Source organism: Amia ocellicauda, chromosome 14, assembly GCF_036373705.1.
Source record: "Amia ocellicauda isolate fAmiCal2 chromosome 14, fAmiCal2.hap1, whole genome shotgun sequence".
NCBI classification, from domain to species: domain Eukaryota; kingdom Metazoa; phylum Chordata; class Actinopteri; order Amiiformes; family Amiidae; genus Amia; species Amia ocellicauda.
In genome coordinates this window covers 23,812,780-23,835,946 of record NC_089863.1, presented here as the reverse complement: position 1 = coordinate 23,835,946, position 23,167 = coordinate 23,812,780, and the positions used below count along the sequence as shown (strand labels likewise).

Genomic DNA, 23,167 nt, shown 5'->3' with positions numbered 1-23,167 from the left:
GCGGGACGCACGGCAGGCCGGGCTCGAGGGCGTGTTGCTGCACGAGCTGTGGAACGAGTTCGTGCGCGGCTGCCCGGGGATGGCGTTCCTGCGCAGCCGCAGTCGGGCACGGGCCTCACTCACGGGCTGTTAAGAGTCATGGGCCGAGATGCTGTCTGTGCACTTTTTACTGCCCCGGTATCACTATAACGGCGCTCCGGTTCGTGTAGCGCACAGATGGAGCCAACTGCCTGCGTGCCAAGGAAAAGTGCGGAGCTGTGCACTAGGAGAACGGGCTGTACTTTGTGTCAGGGTGCCTCTAGAGGTGCCGCGGTCAGTGCACGCATTGGCACGCACACCAACACCTTGAGGAGTTGCAAAAGCAGTCCGTGTGATGAAATCCTGCTTGTGTTCTGGGTGGAGGAGGTAGTGCGGTTTAGCCCGTTGTGTTTTCAGTGAATTGCGTTTAGTAAGCTGTGTTTCAGCCGTTGCTTTTTGCCTGTTGTGTTTTGTGTGCTCTCTGTTCTTTTGGGCGTTGTGTTTTGTCTCGTGTGTTCTATGCATTGTGCTCTGTGCCTTGAGTTATGTCTGGTGTGTTCTGTTGGACCCACCCCAAGGAGGAACACAGAGACACTTTAAATCTTCCCATAGTGTAGACCAGGTGGTCATTTATTCAGTAACCAAACAAAGCCACGACACAAGAGAGCCATCTCAGTGGAACAGGCAGAGAGAGAGAGACAGAGTGAGTTCCCCACATGGCAGCCAGCTCCCAGGCACAATTAGCTGAAGCCCGCCTGCTTGCTCGCCAGACGGCCAATCAACTGCCAGAATTCCAGGAAGGTGAGCTCGCCGTCATTGTTCTCGTCCAATGAGCTCATGAGCTGGTCCACCGCTGCCGGGTCACTGGAGTTCTGCAAGAAGTAAACAAAAACCTGCTTTAAAATCTGTGGATACAGTTGGTCGGGCCCAGGCCTTGCTACCTGGAGGATCTGCATGTCCAGTCCAGTCAGTGTCTCTGCTATAGAGTCCAGTCCAGTCCAGTCCAGTCAGGGACTCTGCTATAGAGTCCAGTCCAGTCAGTGACTCTGCTATAGAGTCCAGTCCAGTCCAGTCCAGTCAGTGACTCTGCTATAGAGTCCAGTCCAGTCCAGTCAGGGACTCTGCTATAGAGTCCAGTCCAGTCCAGTCAGGGACTCTGCTATAGAGTCCAGTTCAGTCCAGTCAGTGTCTCTGCTGTACATTACAGTACAGTTCAGCCTGTGAGAAGTGCACTACTGCCATCGTGAGGCGGTGTCAGGTATGTCACGCAGTTTCTGGAGCAATAGAATGACCATAACAGCCATGGTCACATCATTAATAGACTGAGAGTAGACAGTAGAAAAACAGATTAGCCAATCAGAGTGTCAGTGTAAGGAATTATGGGTGATCTGGAACTGAATGTCCTGAGGTACAGTGCAGTGGTTTTATCTAGAACAGAAATCCCTGTCAGTGTGTAATGGAAGTAATGGGCAAACTCTCTTCTAGATTAAATTTGTGTTCAGATGGAGTTATGATCCAGAAGGTATAGGATCTCATTCTGTAGCACCCTCCAGTTTCAATGAAATCAAGGTGGACTATTATTTAATGTAAAATGATTTTACAAAAACGAGCACATTTGCTTTCTAAATAATAATAATAGCTTGTATATACAGTGTGGATTACAAAATCATGTTCTAGATGTATGCGTCTCTTTTGGAGTGTGGATTCAAAATGACATTCTAGAACAGACCCGGTTTCCTTTCTAGAGTGCAAAAAACCCACCAATTTTAGAGCTGCATTTCAAGCTAGAGTCTGTGTTCCAAATCCTGTTCTGGAATGAACTTGGTATATCCATTCTTTGGATACACATGTCTTGGTTCTCGGTTCCCTGCCTTGAGGGTGAGTTTATTTATTTATTTATTGATTTATTTATTTATAATAATGCTCTGTAACTGGGTCCCGTTCTGCTCGTTACCTTGACAAAGGTGGGCAGCTGCGAGGACACCAGGCTGCGGAACTCGTCTCGGCTCAGCGTGTCGCCGCGCCCGTCGCCCCCTGCGAAGGTCTTGAACTGGCCCACCAGTGTGTTTATAGCTGCCTCCATAGCGGTGCGGTGAGGTGGCTTGTGTGGTTGTTTGTGTGGTGGTGGTGGTTTGGCGTTCCGAGCCCTGGTGATGCAGAAGACAGAAACGAAATGAAATATGGTTGACTGGTTGACAGACTAACTGATACACTGACTGACTAACATGAAAAATGAAAAAGCATGCAGGCCGTACTATACGCCCCAGTGTTACTCCACAGGAACAGGTTAAAATGAACAGCAGGGTCTGTGTGAGAGAGCATCCCACAGACTGCGAGCAACACTACTTTAAGTTAGAACATGCACTGTGTACATAGCACAGGGGTTGGTGTTATTATAATGATTTTTATTACTATTATTACAGTATCTAGAAGTAGTAGCCACTCATAGTACAAGATTAGTAAAGTACAAACAAGTAGAGTAGTAAAGTTTCAGATATAAGTAGATGAACAGATTTAATGCCATACAAGTGTATATAGGACTACTGAAAAGAGAAATGAGAGGGAGGGAAATAAATGACAAAAGCAGAGCAAGGGAGGAGGAGAAAGGAGGGAAAGTGATGGGTGAAGGAGAAATTGGGGAAGAGAGAGGGAGACAGAGCAGAGAGAGAAAGTGAGAGAGAGTGGAATAGAGAAGAGACGGGGAGAGCGATGGAGGAGGGAACTGAGGAAGGAGAGGGAGAAGGAGATACAGGGAGAGCAAACAAGACCTGGTCAAAAGAGACAAGAGGAGAGAGGAGAGGAGTGAGATAGAAGGGGGAGAGAGTAGGAGAGGAGAGGCAAGAGAGACAGACAAGGAGAGAACAGAAGGAGGCACAATGCAGACTCACCTGAAAAAAGACAGCAGCAGCAGCAGCAGTGGCAGGAGTGACAGGTCTCTCTCTCTCTCCCTGCTCTCCCTCTCTCTGGCTTTATACTCTACCTATCCCTTGGAATATCCGAGGTCAGCGGAAAATAGATAATTTACTTTTTCTGCTTTGTGTTCTTTTTTCCCCATGATAGCTGTAGTTGACAAGGTGACATTGTACACCTGGATACACACTCACACTAAGAGATATTAACTCACACACACACTCACACTCAGAGATACAATCTCACACACACACACACACACACACACACACTCACACTCAGAGATACAATCTCACACACACACACACTCACACTCAGAGATACAATCTCACACACACACACACACACACACACACTCACACTCAGAGAGACACACACTCACACTCAGAGAGATACACATACGTACACACACTCACACTAACACTCAGAGATACATACATGTACACACACACTCACACTCAGTGAGATACACACACGTACACACACTCACACTCAGAGAGACACACACTCACACTCAGAGAGATACACATACGTACACACACTCACACTAACACTCGGAGATACATACATGTACACACACACTCACACACACTCAGAGAGATACACACACGTACACACACTCACACTCAGAGATACATACATGTACACACACACTCACACTCAGAGAGATACACACATGTACACACACTCACACTCCGAGAGATACAATCTCACACACACACACACACTCAGAGAGATACACATACGTACACACACTCACACTCCGAGAGATACAATCTCACACACACACACACACTCAGAGAGATACACATACGTACACACACTCACACTCAGAGACATCCACATCCACACACACACATTTAAGTTATACAGGCACTAATAAACTCATTCACAGACACACACTTGCAGTCATTCATTCATTCATTCCGTCAGTGTGTCAGTCGGTCCGTGTCTCTCACGCTGTGCTCTGGCTCTGTGCTGTTGGTGAATGGTTAATAGGGCCTCGGCAACAGCCTCACTGCAGAGGCGTGGGAGCTAGTGGACACTCTGTGGTTAAAATTCAACCCTCCTCCCCCAACAAAACAAAATATATCCTCTAACCCCAGTGCTGGCGGGACAGAGTGTGGAAAGAGCTGGCAGTGCGATCGGAAAAGAAACACTACATAATCTTCTGATTTATTTATTTATTTAGTTCTTCTGACCTCCGAATTCCCTCACTCTCTTTTTCTGGGTGGATTTACCTGTCTCACTCTCTGTCTGGATGCTACTCTCTCTCTCTCTCTCTCTCTCTCTATCACACACTCTATCTAGGTCTAATAACCCCTCTTCCTCCCTCTCCCCCTCTCTCACATTCCCTCGCTGGGTCTGATAACCTCTCTCTCTCTCTCTCCACTCTTACACCCCAGGGCCGGGCCGCTGCTGGCCTTGAGGGGTTAAAAAGCTCCTGTCAATTAGTGGCCGATCTACACATTTGGAATGAGGATGTCTGGCGCAGGTATGACATGAATGTGCCCAGGTGTGTGTGTGTGTGTGTGTGTGTGTGTGTGTGTGTGTGTGTGGTGGGGGGGGGGGGTGTTCTGTGCCCTGAGGAGATCAGTGAAGCACGGCTAAAGTACAAAATAAGTGAAACAAACAGAAACCACGGTCAGACACATCTTTAACTGAGCTTTCTACCTTTGAGCTCTGTCTGCAGGCCCCATCTCACTCACTCTCCCAAAGCCCAAGACGCCGACACATGAATCATTAGCTCTCAGTGAGATAATGGAAATTTCACATTGTCTAATCAAAATATTTTGGGCATTTCTCAAGTGTGTTATTCAGTGTGCACCCCGTGGTTAATGCTTGTCAGCTATTGGATGCAGGTTGAATTATTCTTCCCTCTACTAACGTTAGTAGCTAGCAAGTAAATCTTAGCGGGAGACACAGGGAAGTTAAACAGCACCATGTCTATTAGAAATCTTGAAAACGAGGGGGAAAACAAAAAGCCGAGGAGCTCATGAGGAAAACCAGTCCAAGAACATATCACAAACGCACACACACACATTGTACTCTCTCTGGCTGCTTGTGTGTTGTTAGTGTGTCTTTACCGTGGAACTAGACTAGGGTTGATGCCACTAAAGATACAGTATCATTGCAGCTCATAGGCTTTCACGGCTCAGAAAGTATTAAAACGGCCCTGCCCGAACCGCACACATCTACAGAAGGATGTGCTATCTCTGTCTGCCTATCGAGGTGCCGAACGACCAGTGATTGCAAGCAGTAATGTGGTGTCATGGGTTTGGGAACAATCGGCATGAGGCTCACGTGGAGTTATTCTCACTCAACGTTGTGTATAAATGCCTGTTGAACGCTGGGCCACATTCGGAGTTGGGGAGGCCAACTCCGGAGTCTAGAAGAAAGATCATTCAAAGTGAAAGTGCCACCTCTGCATTCCCTTATCAGCTGCTCCATCTCACCACCCCTCCACCCTGTTGTTCCATGGGCTGGGAGATGCAGGCTCTGTGTACAGTCCCAGGCACCTGTCAGACGTTCTCCCCAGTCAGCACTTCGCTTGCTCAACAGGACAATGCATTTCAATTGAAGTCCAGTCCAATCCAGCAGAGTCTCAGCCCTGGTCCTGCAGAGACACAGTCCTGTCCAGCAGAGTCTCAGCCCTGGTCCTGCAGGGGCACAGTCCAGTCCAGTATGAAGCCTAACTTTTATAATTCTGTAAAGTGTCATAGACGTACATGTGATACAGGCTTGCACAGGCCCAGGTAACAGGTAAGCAGACCCAACCCCACCCCCCATTCACAGGAAAGGTGACCAAGCCCACTCCACCCCCCTTCACAGGTAACAAGCAAGGTGACCCCACCCCTGTCCCCCCATCAACCAAACCCATGGAGTTCCAGGCCGTTGGAGACACCTCCCTGTGAAAGTGGTGACTGGGCAGACATTTGGCTGAGCTGCTGTGGGGCGAGTCATGTGACAGCAGGGCCGCCCTCATGGTTCCACATGGTTACTCGGACTCAGCAGTTTTTTGACTTAGGGAAAATTATTATTATTATTATTACACTGTCCACTCAAATACCTTCATAAGATGCATAACCTATAAGCCCAAGTCCTCAAAATCATGAAAGGCATCGACCACATCAAACCAGAGGAGCTTTTCCAGATCAGCAGGGACACTCGCACCCGGGGACACAAATGGAAATTGGGGTTCAAGGCATTCAAAACGGAAAACAGGAGACACTTCCTCACACAGAGACACAGAGGCGTCACAATCTGAACAAACTCCCCAGCGATGTGGTAGAAGCTGAAAATTTGGGAACATTTAAAAATAGACTGGATAGGATCCTTGGATCACTTAGTTATTAATGGACACCAAACGAGCACGATGGGTCGAATGGCCTCCTCTCGATTGTAAACTTTCTTATGTTCTTCTTATGTTCTAGGCACTGCTACTACTACTCACCCACTGTTATCGGATTGCAACCTAGAGACTCCACTGTCATACCCTTGAGCAAGGCCCCTTACCAAAACAATAGGCCTGCCGCAACCTGTTCTTGGTATATATCAGTAATATTGCTGCAACCTGCTAAGGGAGGGAACATTGCAGCAAACTCACAATTTACCAGGCAAAGGAGGTTTCTGCAACCCAGCCTTTATGCAACCAGTTGCGAAAAGGCGGCAAAACCTGGTAGGTTGTAGTAATTAGTACGGCAAACATCTGTGCTGCTTTATTTATTAATTATATTAACTAAAACGCATAAAAAAACACCACAAAAGATATTTAATGCATTAATTGTATTTCTGTAGATCATAGTGAACATACACTGAGAATACACTCTCATACACCACACTGAGATGCAGGCAGGGATGGGCAGTATTTATGATACATGTATTTAAAATACGTATTTCAAATACAAAATAGGATTTTTTCATTTGTATTTGATAGGTTTGTTGAAAATGGCTTCATATTTTGTATCAAAATACTTTAGTGTTTTGTATTTTGTAATTTAAAAATACTGTAAAATACTTTGTGAGAAGTCTACATGATGACATCATAAATAGAGCTGGAGTCTTTGCACTACTTTGAGGATCAAAGGAGGGACTTGGCATCTTTGGAGCAGGATCCCCTAATCAAGCACCTTTTTGTGAGGTTTAACACAATCATCCCATCCTCAGCTCCAGTAGAGCGTTTATTTTCCTTTGCTGGACTGATCAACCGGCCCCATCGACGACGTCTAAATGCCACACTTTTTGAAAAGTTCGTTTTGCTTAAAGGCAACAGTAGCTAAAGAGACCTCTGCAATGTAGGCCACAGGGCACACACACTCATTCAATACACTCCCTCTCACACACACCCACACACTCACTCAATCACAGGCTTACTCTCTCACCCACACTCACAAGTTTGACTGTTTTTGGTTGAACTTTTGAACTGTTTTGGAATACCTGGTCTGTAGTATTCTCTATTGGGGTTTAAGTAAATGTTCTTACTACACTATATATTAATGTGTATGTGTCCTCTAAACCTATACTCTGAGGCTCTCAATAGATTCAGTGGTTGGAGTTTGACAAGTTATGTTGCTACTTTCTGATTACATTTCTGGCTACATTTAAAATCAAAACGTATTGATCATTTAATAATTGTTGACAAAGTGCTAAAATGTTTGTTTTCAACTTCCAAATAGGTGTCCAATGATTGATAAATAAATAATTGATTGCTAAATGATTGTACCCTAATTGAAATTGATACATGGTGTGGCTGCTGTATTTTATACTTAAAATACAATTCAAATATATTTATACACTTAAAAGTAAGGTATTTGCCCATCCCTGGATGCAGGCCTGTACTGACACATTTACACTACTAATATATACACTATAAAACTCTACTATATCTCTATTGTTTGAATACACTATACTGCTTTGAAACACATATGCTGTACTTACATTACAAGCTCATACCTGATATATAGGCCTGCTACACTGTAGTGTTTACAAGCTCATACACTGACACACTCTCTCTATATACAGTACTGTGCAAAAGTTTTAGACAGGTGTGAAAAAATGCTGTGAAGTAATTTGAGTAAGTTGAATCATATACCTGACTATATGCCTACAAAATCCCTGACTGTGTGCAAGTGAACCTAGAAGAATTGATGCTCTTTTGAAGGCAAAGGGTGGTCACACCAAATATGGATTAGATGTAGATTTTTCTTCTGTTCACTCACTTTGCATTTAGTTAATTGATAAATATAACCTATTATCATGTATATTTTGAAAGCATTCTTACTTTACAGTATTTTTCACACCTGCCTAAAACATTTGCACAGTACTGTATATAATACTTTATGTATTATATATATATATATATACAGAGAGAGTGTAAATTGTGGCATGGGGGTTAACCACTTTGGGTATTCCCAGTTCCACAAACAGTGCCCCAGCATAACACTACTGTAGGTTTAAAGGGGACCCTTTCTACTATCAATTGGGCCATACAATATTTTGGGGGCAATTCTTTTAAATTAGAGAAAGCCAGCCTCGGAATAGTCGCAATGCACTTTAATATATGACATTGTGACATAGGGTACACTGGTTTGGCCGTCTATTCCCAGTTCCACAAACAGTGCCCCAGCATAACACTACTGTAATTATGAAGGGGACCCTTTCTACTATTAATTGGACCTACAATTATTTTGAGGCCATTCTTTTAAATGAGAGGAAGCAAGCCTTGGATCTCTCACAATGCACTTACAAATATGACATTGCCGCATGGGGGTCACTAGTTTGGGGGGTCTACTTTTACAAATTCTGTTCAGTTTAACAAATTGTAGAACATGTGTATTCATTATTATTATTGTTGTTGTTAAAGTTTCTGAAAGCCCAGAATGAGTATTTTTCAGTTTTTGACTGTTCTGGTGTTCCGGGTTTTCCCCAGTCCCACTTTAAAATCTCTATAACCTTGGATGGATACACTACAGAAGGAAACTAGCATTTGAGCTACTATAGTTTTAATGTCTTACATAAAGTAAGTACAATAATATGTAAGTTTTAATTTTGGTTAAATGTTAAAATGATGGAAAACAAACCTGGTAGAAAAGCTAAATGTGCGGGTGCATGAGCTCATTACAGAAAATATAGTGGCCCGAGACAAGGGGAACACCCTGTTTACTACGATTTACTACTGTATGTAGTCTATCCTTATTTGTTTGGATCAATTATTAGATATTTTGCTGTGATTAGACCGAATATCATATACTGTTTAGTCAGGTGTTTCCTAGGGACCAGGGGGGCAGGGAGCTCTGACAATGGGAGATGTTCCACTAATGAAAGAAAACCAAGGGAAACTGCTAGTAGGAAAGTCCTGAAATGTTTGTACCTCAATGCCAGGAGTATAAGGAACAAGATGTTAGACCTAGAAGCCACAGTGCTGGCGGATGACTATGATGTTGTAGGAGTGACAGAAACGTGGCTTACAGAAAATGATGGGGATGAATACAAGTTGAAGGGATACACACAGTTTAGGAAAGACAGGCAAAATCGAAGAGGGGGTGGGGTAGCATTATATGTCAGAAATGACATTGAGGCAGAAGAACTTAATTTAGATCCTATTAATGAAACAGAATCTTTGTGGGTGAAATTTTTGGACAAGAGATCTGGAGGATTAGCGGTAGGAGTGTTACAGACCAGCCAACTCAGATATTCAGAAAGATGCTGCATTGTACAGTGTAATCAGGACTGCATGTAGCAAGGATGTGGCTGTTATAATGGGGGATTTCAATTTCCCAAACATAGACTGGGAAAGCCCAGTGGGGACTACACAAGCAGAAATGGAAATGGTTGAGATGGTAAATGACTGCTTTCTAACTCAGTTTGTCTGGGAACCAACCAGAGAGAGCGCATACATCGACTTGAGCTTTTCAAATGACCAGGATAGAGTCAGAGGGACACTAGTTAGAGAACCAATGGCAAACTGTGATCACAATATGGTTGTCTTTGAGGCATTCCTTCAAAAAACAAGGCCCAAGTCTAAAACAATGGTCTACAATTTTAGAAAAGCAAACCTTGAAGGTATGAGACGGCACTTAGAAGAGGTAGACTGGAGCACACTGGATACAGATTCAGTTGAAAATGGATGGGTATATTTTAAGAATATATTACTTGAGGCTCAGGAGAAGTTTGTACCAAAACTTAGCAAATTGAGGACCAAAAAACATTGGCCAAAATGGTTTAATAGAAGTATGCAAAAAAATATCAAGAGAAAGAAAATTATATAGCGCATACAAAAGGGATAGAGACTAAACAAAATACATAGAATATGTTGAGCTGCAAAGAGATCTTAAGAAAGGGATCAGGAAAGCAAAGAGGGAAATAGAAAGAAACAGCTCTTGGAGCTCAAACTAATGCAAAGAGCTTTTTTCAATATTACAACAGCAAGAGGTCAATAAAGGAGGAGGTGAAACAGCTAAAGGGCAAAAATTGAAGTATCTTGGAAAACTAACAAGATGTGGCAAATGTTCTAAATGAGTATTTCAGAGGTTTTTACAAAAGAAAAAACAGATGACATGCCACAGGTTAACAATCAGTCCAGTCAAACCCTAAGAGAGATCAGGATGAATGAGGAGGAGGTACTAAAGGGAATTAAAAACAAACAAATCACCTGGGCCAGATGGTATATTTCCAACAGTACTTAAAGAAATGAGGGAAATGATTTATAGGCCGCTATCTCAAATATTCCAAATGACACTTAGAACAGGGGATGTGCCAACTGACTGGAAGACAGCAAATGTCAAACCAATCCACAAGAAAGGGACAAAACTGAGCCAGGAAATTACAGACCAATTACCAATTAGACAGAAAATAGAGGAGCATCTTAATGAAAACCATATTCTTGGAGATAGTCAACATGGGTTTAGACGAGGCAGATCATGTCTTACTAATCTATTAGACTTTTTTGAACATGCAACTGCAGCTGTAGATCATGTGAAAGCATATGATATGATATACTTAGATTTCCAAAAAGCTTTTGATAAGGTTCCTCATCAAAGACTGATCCTCAGATTGGAAGCTGTAGGCATTCAGGGTAATGTAAGTAGATGGATTATGAACTGGTCGATGTATAGAAAACAGAGGGTGTCGATTAGAGGAGTCGCTTCTAACTGGAGTGAGGTTGTTAGTGGAGTTCCACAGGGATCAGTATTAGGGCCTTTGCTTTATCTAATCTATATTGATGATCTGGACTCTGGGATAGTTAGCAAACTTGTCAAATTTGCAGATGATATTGAAATAGGTGTCTCAGCAGATACAATCTCGGCAGCACAGGTAATTTTTTTACTAGTCAGCCCAAAAAAAAAAAAAAAAAAGAAATTAGAAAGATCAAGAATGGCCAGTAAGCAGTACTGTGCATGACACCCCTGGGGCTATCTATGTGTGTCCAGTGTGACTCTGGGATTATTCTAAAATAAAAGCTTTGATTATAACAAAATCACACCACCTTGCTGGCCGTCATTCTTTTGAAAGGAACTTGTACAGAGATTGAGACCCCAATTCCCAGGAACCCCTCTTCTCCTGCATCAAACAACAGGGTGGTGTAATCATGTATATAGGGGGCTACAAATATAACTATTAGGTCACAGAATAACCAAATCAAATACTATCAACTCTAAAACACAAGTTAGTAATAAAAAAAAACACCAGACAGACAATCAATAATTTGTCAGGAAGACAGCGGGAGGAACAACAGGGACAGCAGCAGCAGCCGGCTTCACTCTGCAATCATATGAGACGACACACAAACAAATTTATTAAAATAAATTAACAGCCACCCTGCCGTGAATTGGTTAATCAGAACACCTTACAAAAGAAACAGGATGAGAAACTTCCTTTTCCACTAATTCCTTGAGCAGATTAACAATTAAACTGATGTCTCACTACCACCAGCCCCGTTACCATGCAATTCACAAACAGAATCAATGATCTCTTCCGTTCCATGAATGTCCACGACACGTAACTCTCTGCAATACGGCATATACAGGGTGTCCCATGAGTCTGGAATCATATTTGGAAAACAATGAATTCATATTTAACACCATTACTCCCAACATCATTTACCGTGTGCTGCTGACTGGGTATCTGATCTGGAGTTGTGTATCCACTGAGCACATTCTGAGAATAAAGGCATTTGTATTGCCATTTTTATAATTTTTTCTATGATTTGAGTCATATGGGACACCCTGTATAAGGCAGAACCAAACAAATACATTAGCTCCTAATTATCTAAATGAACTCTGCACATGCAAACGTTTATGAGCAGAATACAAATCAGGTGTTGCAATTAAACTTGGAATCTCATTGCAACACATGGTTACACCCAGATCTTCCCATCTTTTCCCTTTTCTGCAACTACTTCCTGCCCCCTCCAGCTCATCCAGAACTCTGCAGCTTGTCTGGTGTCTCTCTGCCCTAGATTCGCGCACACTGCTCCAATTGACCAGACTGCACCTCTACCTTCAGACTCTGCCCTCTCCGGTCTTCCTCCACTAGAAGACTAACTCTGCCTCCTCTCCACTCTCCTTCCTCCAGACCCGCTCCTTCTCATCCCTGAACCCTAAGTGGTGGAACGACCTGCCCACCGAAGTCAAAACAGCAGAGTCCTTGACCTCATTCCGGCGCTTACTCAAGACGCATCTTTTCAGACTGTAATTTAGTCGCTTATTCTCCTGTGTGGCTCAGCTCTCCTGTACATTTTCACTTGATAACATTTCCATCATACTACTTGCTTTTACTTTTTACTTTGTTCATTGAGACTTCCCCTTGGCTCTTAACCATGACTTTTGCACATCTTGTCTGAACTTATTAGCTACTACAATATAGGATGTAAAACTTGTATGTTTTGTTAACGGTATATTTTACCTACGCACATCTAATTTTAAACCTATAATTGTATTATGCATTAATCTGCAGTTTTTTTACTGTATTATTGCACTTTGTATTGTTCTTATAGGCTGTAAATCACTCTGGATAAAAGATGTCTGCTAATAAATAAATAAACATTCAGTTTAAAAGGGTGAAACTTCAGATTTATAGAGTCCCTTATATAATTATCCACAGCACCCAATTAAACCATATTAATCCAACATAAAATACACGATACACACTAAATCATTAAAGAAAAATAATTTGATGCAGAAGTAAAAAATGTACTCTTGTCCATCCAATGTCTTCCTCTCAGCATCATAAAGCAAAGACTGTGTGTATAGAGATGGGGAGAGAGAGAAACAAAGATCTATGCATGCGTGAAAGTGTGGGTAGTTAATCCAGCACTGTCCGGACGCAGACATGTTTAAGGAACACAACAGCAGGGTTGTAGGGAAATACATGCACTTTATTTACACAGTGAAAAATCCAAGGAGAAAACGCAAACCTCCAGGACAAAACCTAACTGAGCCTAAACTTAAACATTTAAATGGGTTCCTCTCTAAACGTAAATTAGAGATTGCTCTCTGTATTATCAATGTAGCTCTAGATTCTCTCTAGTATGAATACGCTGGTGTAATTTAAAGCTTGTTGCATGACGGAAGCTTTTTCCACAGTGAGAGCAGCTATACGGTTTCTCGCCCGTGTGAATGCGCTGGTGTATTTTCAGGCTTGTTGAATGACGGAAGCTCTTCCCACACTGAGAACAGAAGAACGGTGTCTCTCCCGTGTGACTGCGCTGATGTATTTTAAGGTGTTCCGTCTGAGTGAATCTCTTCCCACATAGGGGGCAACAGTACGGTTTCTCCCCCGTGTGAATGCGCTGGTGAGTATTAAGGCTGTTTGCATGACGGAAGCTCTTCCCACACTGGGAGCAGCTGTACAGTTTCTCCTCTGTGTGAACGCGCTGGTGAGAATAAACATGTGCTGCCCGAGCGAAACTCTTACCACACTGGGAACAGCAGTATGGTTTCTCTCCTGTGTGAATGCGCTGGTGTAATTTAAGGTTGCTTGCCTGACTGAAGCTTTTCCCACAATGGCTGCAGCTGTATGGTTTCTCTCCGGTGTGAATGCGCAGGTGTGATTTAAGGTGTTCTCCCTGACTGAAGCACTTCCCACAGTAAGAGCAGCAGTAAGGCATCTCTCCAGTGTGACTGCGCTGGTGCATCTTAAAGTGTTCCGACTGACTGAAGCTTTTCCCACATTGGGAGCAAAAATACGGCTTCTGCCCAGTGTGAATGTGTTGGTGACAATTAAAGTGTGCTTTCCGGATGAAGCTCTTCCCACACAGTGTACAACTGTATGGCTTCTCTCCTGTGTGAATGCGCTGGTGAGTTTTAAGGTTACTTGCCCGACTGAAACTCTTTCCACACTGGGAGCACAAGTATGGCGTCTCTCCTGTGTGACTGTTCTGGTGTGCTTTAAGGTTGCTTGCCCGTACAAAACTCTTCCCACACAGGGTGCAGCTGTGCGGTTTCTCCTTTGTGTGAATGCGCTGGTGAGAATTAAGGTGTGCTACCTGATGGAAGCTCTTCCCACACTGGGAGCAGCAGTATGGTCTCTCTCCTGTGTGAATGCGCTCGTGAATTCTCAGACTTGATGCACAATCACAGTTCTTCCCACAATGTGTGCAGCAGTATGGTTTCTCCCCCGTGTGAATGCGCAGGTGCGATTTAAGGTGATGTGTCCGAGTGAACTTCTTCCCACACTGGGAGCAGCTGTACGGTTTCTCTCCTGTATGAATGCGCTGGTGAGTTGTCAGACTTGCTGCTCGAGTGAAGCTCTTCTCACACAGGGTGCAGCTGTGCACTCTTTTCTGTGTCAGAATGCATTGGTGTCTTTTTAAGCTTCCAGAGTTCCTGTACGTTTTCTCACAGTGGGGGCAGCGATGGCAGCCCTGATGTTTCCTAGTTGTGTTTGAGGGGGGAGAGTCAGAGCTGGAGGGTCCAGGATGCAGCTGTCTGCCCTGTGAAGACGGGCTCTCACCCCTCACTGCACTGTCACTGCCTCCACTGAGCCCCGTCCTCAAGGCACCAGAGTCAGTGTCACACAGTCCATCTACCGGAAGCTGCGGCTCCAGTTTACAGAGGCCTCCTGTAATATTCTCTGTTTTAAGATCACAGGGTTCATCTTTCACAACCGTATGCATTTCCCACTCCGGGTCACTGTCCTCTGTCTTAATGTGGACAGACAACACACTGGGCTCACACTGTGTACTGGCAGAGTCTGGCTCAGCACCAGCTGCACTGGGTCCACACTCAGATCCCAGTGCCCCGAGTCCCTGTGTTAAACCCTCCGTCTGTGGCTCTGCCATGTGGCCAGATTCCAGTCCACTGAGCTCCATTCACTCGGTCTGCTCCCGTGCTGCTCAGACGGACTCTGTCTTCAGTAGCTGTGGGCTCGGTGTCCTGCCAGTCCTGCTCACAGGGCTGCTGCTCAATGGGAGCCCTTTCCCCAGAGTCAGGGAGAGCGCTGGCCTCTGCAGCTCCTGGGGGAGGATAAGACAGGAGCACAGATCAGAACAGCATCCAGGCAGTGTGTACAATGTGTCTGTACTAAACACAACCAAGTCCCACAACTAACTCCACAAGCAAAAGTCACCAGTGTAGAAGCGATGCAGGCCGTCGCAGTGCAGATGTGCAGCAACAGCAGGGCTGTGATGTGAAAGCACTCACAACTCCTTCAAACATCTACACACGAGAGAGATCTGAAATGTTGGAATGGAGCGCTGATGGCAATTTCATGGATGTATCTGTAACAACAATGATACAGAATAAACTGAACAAGGACAATCATCCTACACAACTACCAACAGTACTAGAATAAAACGCATCCCATCCACTTAATGAAACGATTACAGAAGCCAGTGTAAAACATATTACAAACTACAGAAGAAATTACAAAGCTCAAAATGAGGACAATGGGCACTGAAAAGGCACACAGCAGGAGTATGGACAATAGTATTAGTACTTTAATAGCAGAATAGTTTTTATACAACAAAAAAAACAAGAATAATCCAGACAAAGAAAGTGGCATTCAGCATTTAAAATACTAAAACTATTGTGCTCGCTTTGTTACAATAACGTAAAACTATCAAATGCATGTTATTTCAGTGACAAATATGTGCATGTGACAGCTAAAAATATATAATGTTAATATAAATACATAAATAAGGTTGAAGCAAATTCATATTTAGCAAATGTTCCATTAGATAGAGTCTAATATAGAAGAAACTTTTTAATGGAATTGAAATGTAGAACATTCCATCTAAGCCTAAACATACATCACTCTGACTTCTCCAGAAAATAAAGCAGAGAGAGACAGAATCGAAAACAGTCGGTGTTCCAGACTTGCAGTGTTGAGCTGTACTGTAGACACACAAGCAACAACAGTCAGGAGCGACGTCATCCACTCCATTTATTTTTGTATCGTATTTGTGCTTCTCAAAAAAGGCAGATAGGATTCTTGCCTAAATATCTGAATTCTGCCCAAAATCTGAAAACTCTGCATTCGATAAACAATGTCAACAAGACAATACATCAATTATCACATGGATTACTTATTAATTGTTCAAAACAAAGTAATGCAGCTACTAACTTGTATTGAGGGGGGATGGTTTAAGGTTTCTGTGCAACTCAGTGTATTTTCGGATATTCCAAGCCTGTCATTCCATACAAAATACGGTCATCCTGTGTCAATTCAATTAAAATGTATTTAATCCGATTCCCGAGTCTGTGTAATGCTTATCAATTACATTTTCTGAAAGTTATGAAAATGTAGAAAAACTGAGGGTCATATTTTAGACAATTGTAAAATTAGAATTTTGGTTAAACGGTCATATAAAAAAAAAAAAAAATAGAAGTAAGAAAGTGGTGTGCAATTTCTATTTTTTTTCAATGATTTCACTGAACAGTGGTTGAAGTGTGAGAACTGAGAAGTAAGAGGCTCAGAGACAAACTGAATCATAATAGTTGGGCAGGAGCTGCAGACTGGCTGCCAATGGGACACAGCTTTACTAAACATGCAATTCCTCTGCTTAATGGTTGCCGATATGAAACCTTATACATGACAGTTATATATAAAAAAAAAAAAAAAAAAAAAAACTCCGTATATAACAAATACACTGGCATACTTGTGAGGGTATTTTGTTACAATGAGAAATGATGTATGATTAATCACATTTACAAACACTTCTGTCTGAATAATGTATGTCCTACAGTGTAAACAACATCAAACAGCCATTTTAGACTATATTTCCTGAGACTGTGTAACCTAACCAGTATATGAGGAAGTCTGAAAGGGACCCAGCGCATGGGTAGGAAGGCCAGTATGTCTCCATTATATAAACAAAATGCACATTCACAGCTCGTTACACACCATATTAAATCACCATGTGTCACTTGGTGTAACTCAAGCTCAACAGAAATGTAATTGTTATAGAATGTGCTCAATGTCACTGCTCTGCACAGGTGGCCTAATAATTGCCTGTTACATTAGCATTAGATGGAAAATGCCCTTTGGTGTGACCAGACGGATGGGATGCAGCGCAGTGTCCTGGTGCTCACAACACATGACTTAAAGCAGCAGCTCTGAATTCAACATTTATTTATTACCGATTATAAAGAGCCAAGAGACATTTAGTTTTTTATTAACAGCCAAGTTTGACATTACAGATCTACATACATTTTTCTTAGAGTTCCTGTCTCAAGATCTCAACAGCAGAATTTTACATTGGAAAAAATGTGCTAAAGAAAAACAATGAGAATTATCAGAGTTTGCGTCGCTGAGCGGACAGGCGTCTGTCTGAAAAATGGAAAAGGAGGAGAGATGTCACCTCACTGCGCAGAATGCTGCTATTCAGAATGTGTCTACAAATGTGGTCCCGTTACACCAACATGGGGACTACTTTCACTCAATGGTTTCTTGATCTCAAATATCTACTTAAGCAGTATATAAAAGTTCCCCAAGTGAAACTTCACAGTATTTCAGTAATACAACATCAAACTTCTTACCATTGTTAAATATATATATATTTTGGGGGTTTCATCGCTTTTCATGAACTCAAAACTTTACTATCTCTTCAGTTAACAAGCTGATTTTTGAAGGTGCTATAGACCTTAGTGCTTTCTATCAAATTCCTAAATGCCAGGGAGACTTGTCTTTTATGTTTTGCGTTACAATGTACATAGAAGTACACCTTGTGCAATATCTCAAAGGCAAAACTGAAACTTCACCGTCTTTGATCTATAGGTTTAAAGCTTTAAATAGAATGATTAGCAGGCAATTTATCTTAATCATGAGTACAATAAAGTGTAGAATTCTGTAATACAGATTTGTTGGTAACTTTTCAGCTCATTGAAATAATGCTTCATTCCTCCTGAAAAAGTGATGAAATGAAAAGCTATTGCATCATTTATTCTTGCATGCCTTTGGTATGTCATAGAATAAAGCGAAGAAGCTGTGAAAAGAGATGAATTATTGCTCATTCTACAAAGATATTCTAAAATGGGCAGATTTGTTGGTAGCCCTTAGAAAAGATAATAATTAGATTATAAGGGATATTCCAAACTAAATAGATTTAATTAGTATCACACGTCTCCAATCTTGTAATCAGTCATTCAGCCTATTTAAATGGAGGAAAGTAGTCACTGTGCTGTTTGGTATCATTGTGTGCACCACACTGAACATGGACCGGAGGAGGAGGAGGAGGAGGAGGAGGAGGAGGAGGAGGAGGAGGAGGAGGAGGAGGAGAAGAAGAAGAAGAAGAAGAAGAAGAAGAAGAAGAAGAAGAAGAAGAAGAAGAAGAAGAAGAAGAAGAAGAAGAAGAAGAAGAAGAAGAAGAAGAAGAAGAAGAAGAAGAAGAAGAAGAAGAAGAAGAAGAAGAAGAAGAAGAAGAAGAAGAAGAAGAAGAAGAAGAAGAAGAAGAAGAAGAAGAAGAAGAAGAAGAAGAAGAAGAAGAAGAAGAAGAAGAAGAAGAAGAAGAAGAAGAAGAAGAAGAAGAAGAAGAAGAAGAAGAAGAAGAAGAAGAAGAAGAAGAAGAAGAAGAAGAAGAAGAAGAAGAAGAAGAAGAAGAAGAAGAAGAAGAAGAAGAAGAAGAAGAAGAAGAAGAAGAAGAAGAAGAAGAAGAAGAAGAAGAAGAAGAAGAAGAAGAAGAAGAAGAAGAAGAAGAAGAAGAAGAAGAAGAAGAAGAAGAAGAAGAAGAAGAAGAAGAAGAAGAAGAAGAAGAAGAAGAAGAAGAAGAAGAAGAAGAAGAAGAAGAAGAAGAAGAAGAAGAAGAAGAAGAAGAAGAAGAAGAAGAAGAAGAAGAAGAAGAAGAAGAAGAAGAAGAAGAAGAAGAAGAAGAAGAAGAAGAAGAAGAAGAAGAAGAAGAAGAAGAAGAAGAAGAAGAAGAAGAAGAAGAAGAAGAAGAAGAAGAAGAAGAAGAAGAAGAAGAAGATCAGAAAGAAAATAAGACAAGCATTGTAAAGGTAAAGGCTACAAGACCATCTCCAAGCAGTTTGATGTTCCTGTGACAACAGCTGCAAATATTAAGAAGTTCAAGGTCCACGGAGCTGTAGCCAACCTCCCTGAAGCGGCCGAAAGAGGAAAATTGAACCCAGATTGAACAGAAGGATAGTGTGAATGGCAGAAAAAGAACCAAGAAAAACTGCCAAAGAGCTGAACTCCAAGGTGAAGGTATGTCAATTCCTGATCGCACCATCCGTCGCTTTTTGACTGAATGTGGCCTCCCAGGAGGACTCCACTTTTCAAAGAAAAACAAAGAAGCCAGATGGGAATTTGCTAAAGTGCATATTGACAAGCCACAATCCCTCTGGGAGAATGTCCCTTGGACAGATGAGTCAAAACTGGAGCTTTTTGGCAAGTCACATCCGCTCTATGTTCGCATATGAAAAAGTGAAGCTTTCAAAGAAAAGAACACCATACCTACAGTGAAACATGGAGGAGGCTCGGTTATGTTTTGGGGCTGCTTTGTTGCGTGTGGCACAGGGTGCCTTGAATTTGTGCAGGGCACAATGAAATCTCAAGACTATCGAGGCATTCTGGAGTGAAACGTACTGCACAGTGTCGGAAAGCTCTCTGTCGCAGGTCATGGGTCCTCCAACAGGATAATGACCCAAAACACACAGCTAACAGCACCCAAGAATGGATAAGAACAAGACATTGGACTGTTCTGAAGTGGCCTTCTATGAGTCCTGATCTGAATCCTATTGAACATCTATGGAAAAAGCAGAAACTCGCAGTCTGGAGAAGCTACCCATCAAACCTGAGACAGCTGGAGCAGTTTGCTCAGGAATAGTGGGCCAAACTACCTGTTAACAGGCGCAGAAGTCTCATCGAGAGCTACAGGAAACGTTTGATTGCAGTGATTGCCTCTAAAGGTTGTGCAAAAAAATATTAGGTTAAAGGTCCCATCATTTTTGTCCATGCCATTTTCATTGGTTTTATTATTTACAATATTATGTTGAAAAACAAAAGCAAAGTCTGATTTCTATTAAATATGTAATAAACAATGGTGGATGCCAATTACGTTTGTCAGTTTCAAGTAATTTCAGATGAAATTGTGCATTCTGTGTTTTTTGACATTTGAGCATGTCTGTATAATGCAATAAGTGTATGGCAGAACTTGCTGAAAACAAGTCCAACTTTGAACAAATTCAAAGTGTCATCAATTGTATAATTAACTATATTAATACAAATAAGTTTACAGTGTATGGGTCTTAAGTTTATCCCATTCAAAATGTTTCAATCCTATCAGCACGGTTAAGGTTGAGTCAGTGAGCATTATAATAAACACATTCGTTAATCCCTTTCACTCTTGACTACGACTTTACATCTTGTCTGCAATTATTAGCTCACAATCTAGGATGTAGGACTTGTATTAACTGTATGTTTTGTATGCAGTTTTGAACTCGTAATTGTATACTGTATTGCACTATTATAATACTCTTATGTTCTGGAAGTCTGCAAATAACTACATATTAATAACGCGCTACTTTAATCTGTTTCAGACGGATAGTGCTCAATTTAAATCAGTTAACATCAGAATTGAGGGATAATTCCTCTAGAGTATCCTCACAATCCACCACACCACACAAGTGGAGAGCAAGAAACCTTTTCTAGATCTTTGTAAGCACCCAACTCAAAACACACGCAGAGATATTCACTTCAGTTTCTGAAGAATCAAGCATAGCAAGGCGGTCTTCATTGCATTATTGTGTTTACATACCACTTCAGCTAATGTCCGGCCACCTCCATCCAATTCTATCCATTTCAGGCGCTTTCCACTACTTTACTCCACCGCACTGCTGTGAGAGTCTGTACTCCTTCATTAACCAGCGAGATGATATGTATGATACACGTATAACCAGAGCGTTTCTTGTTTTTGTATAGCAGAGTCACGCTCGCCCATGGGCGCAGCCATCTTTGCTCTGACCACGCCCCTCTACGCGACAACTCGACCAACACAGCCCTCTGATTGGCTAGAGCTGGCGCAGTGACTCTACGCGTTCGTTTCGACTGTGAGGAGTCAAAGGTCACCATTGTAGTCTTTTTAACTCTAAAAACAAACAAACAAACAAACAAACAAAACAGAAATTATGCGGATAACTTTGAGTCACAATGAAATAGTATGAAATCATATTTTACAAGCGTTCGTTTTTGAAACGAACCCAAACGATACGGTGTTCAATCAATACTAAAAATTAATCCATGAAGTTTTTTTTAAAAAAAGTTCAGACCTTACATTGAATGCAATGGATTTTTTTTTTTTCAGAAAAAACATCCACAAATCTCTGATTCACAGTACTGCTTACCTGCAGGTTTCGAAATTTCTACTATCTTTTAGTGCGATTAAAATAAATTACCATACATAAACACTATATGATATTCGGTCTAATCACAGCAAAATATCTAACAATATATCCAAATAAATAATGTTAGGGTACATACAGTGGTAAATAAACACATAAATAAATACCTTTTCTTGGCTGCACGCACCGGTGACCCGCCGCCGTTTGTCTCGTGCCACTCAGATGACGTCACAATCCCAGCAGCTTTAGCTGCTGGATCAAAACAGTCGCCATTTTGGCAGGGAATCTAATCGGGTTACTGAGAAGGATTTTTTTTTTCATTGTTGCTAAAATTGTTACTATTGTTTATTCCATTGAACCCTCAATTTAACTCATTTTATTACATTTGAATCTTGCAATTGTGAAACTGGTAAAAAGTAGGTTCCTTCATATTTTCCTAATACAATTTTATACTTAACTTAAAACCCCTACTGTTTAAATAATTAAAAGGCTTTGATTCAGGGAATTATTAGTTTAATTAAGGGTTCAATTATGTAATTTAGATCTCGGTTGGAAAAAAAACTGCAGAGTAGGGGGTCCCCCAGGACTGGTTTTTGAAACACTGTTCTAGGATATTCAATCAGCTGAAACAGTTAAACAGTATAAAGGTTGTGTGTTTTGGGCCACAGGTATTTGGTTAAGGACTTAAAACAATGTATTTGATAAACATCTGCTGCCTGAAGAATGCAGACCAGCTCATCAAACACTTCAACATCAGCAACAAACTCAGGCATGTGTTCATTATTATGTATGTGCTAAACGATTTTGTAAAACTGTATTTGAATGAGATGCAATCACTTCTGATAGATACGACTGCAACCCATTGTCTATCTGAAGATACATAAAGGCTTCTCCAACTCACATCCTCAGTTCTTTTCTTCACTTCCTGTGAGAGGAGAGCTCTGGGTTAACCTGTATTTATGTTTTATGGAATAAACTTGTTGCTTCGTCATCGGTGTATCCTGGGATTTACTAAAACCACTACACTACTAAATAACACTACTGCTCAGACTAACCTACACTCTATATTACTGACACATACAAAAATACAGTCAGCCTGGGAAGTTGTGACAGTCCAGTCGCTTGTGTGTGTACTGTGCTGTATTGTGAGCAGGGCTGCCAGATTTGTAGGAGGAAAGAAGCATCCTCAGATGTACAAACAAGCCCAAAACAAGGCCAGCCTCCCATGAGTGTAATTTACGGTCACATGGACAATAAATTCAATATTGGATGAAATATTATGTTAGTCAACTATATAACACAATAACATTATAACATAAAAAAGTAACACAAACGTAGTAACTTTGCAGTATATGACATTAAACCATACAATACAAGTTAAAAAAAATAAATGTATTGTTTTTCTTCTTATCTTTTCGTTTGGGGTCGATTTCTCATTTCTCAATTTAGTTATATATATTATA

The 23,167-nt window shown here is 41.6% G+C and overlaps 2 protein-coding genes across 4 annotated transcripts; both read right to left on the bottom strand.

Moving 5' to 3' along the window:
- Positions 1–613: 613 nt before the first annotated feature.
- s100a11 (S100 calcium binding protein A11) lies at positions 614–3,044 on the bottom strand. Its single transcript, XM_066721258.1, has 3 exons — positions 2,907–3,044; positions 1,973–2,165; positions 614–890 (listed from the first exon to the last, which is right to left on the bottom strand). Exons 2-3 carry the CDS (start codon positions 2,099–2,101, stop codon positions 759–761), a joined length of 261 nt encoding a protein of 86 aa, XP_066577355.1. The 5' UTR covers positions 2,102–2,165; positions 2,907–3,044; the 3' UTR covers positions 614–758.
- Positions 3,045–13,282: 10,238 nt separating this feature from the next.
- Positions 13,283–21,926, bottom strand: LOC136767454 (zinc finger protein 271). 3 transcript variants are annotated; one of them, XM_066721245.1, is made up of 3 exons: positions 21,122–21,384; positions 15,496–15,646; positions 13,283–15,382 (listed from the first exon to the last, which is right to left on the bottom strand). In XM_066721245.1, the coding sequence occupies exon 3, from the start codon at positions 15,236–15,238 to the stop codon at positions 13,430–13,432; it is 1,809 nt and encodes a 602-aa protein (XP_066577342.1). In that variant the 5' UTR covers positions 15,239–15,382; positions 15,496–15,646; positions 21,122–21,384; the 3' UTR covers positions 13,283–13,429. The 3 variants fall into 3 exon arrangements, with proteins under 3 accessions (XP_066577342.1, XP_066577343.1, XP_066577341.1); XM_066721246.1 differs by lacking the exons at positions 15,496–15,646; positions 21,122–21,384 and adding an exon at positions 21,872–21,926; XM_066721244.1 differs by lacking the exon at positions 15,496–15,646.
- Between the last annotated feature and the right edge of the window lie 1,241 nt (positions 21,927–23,167).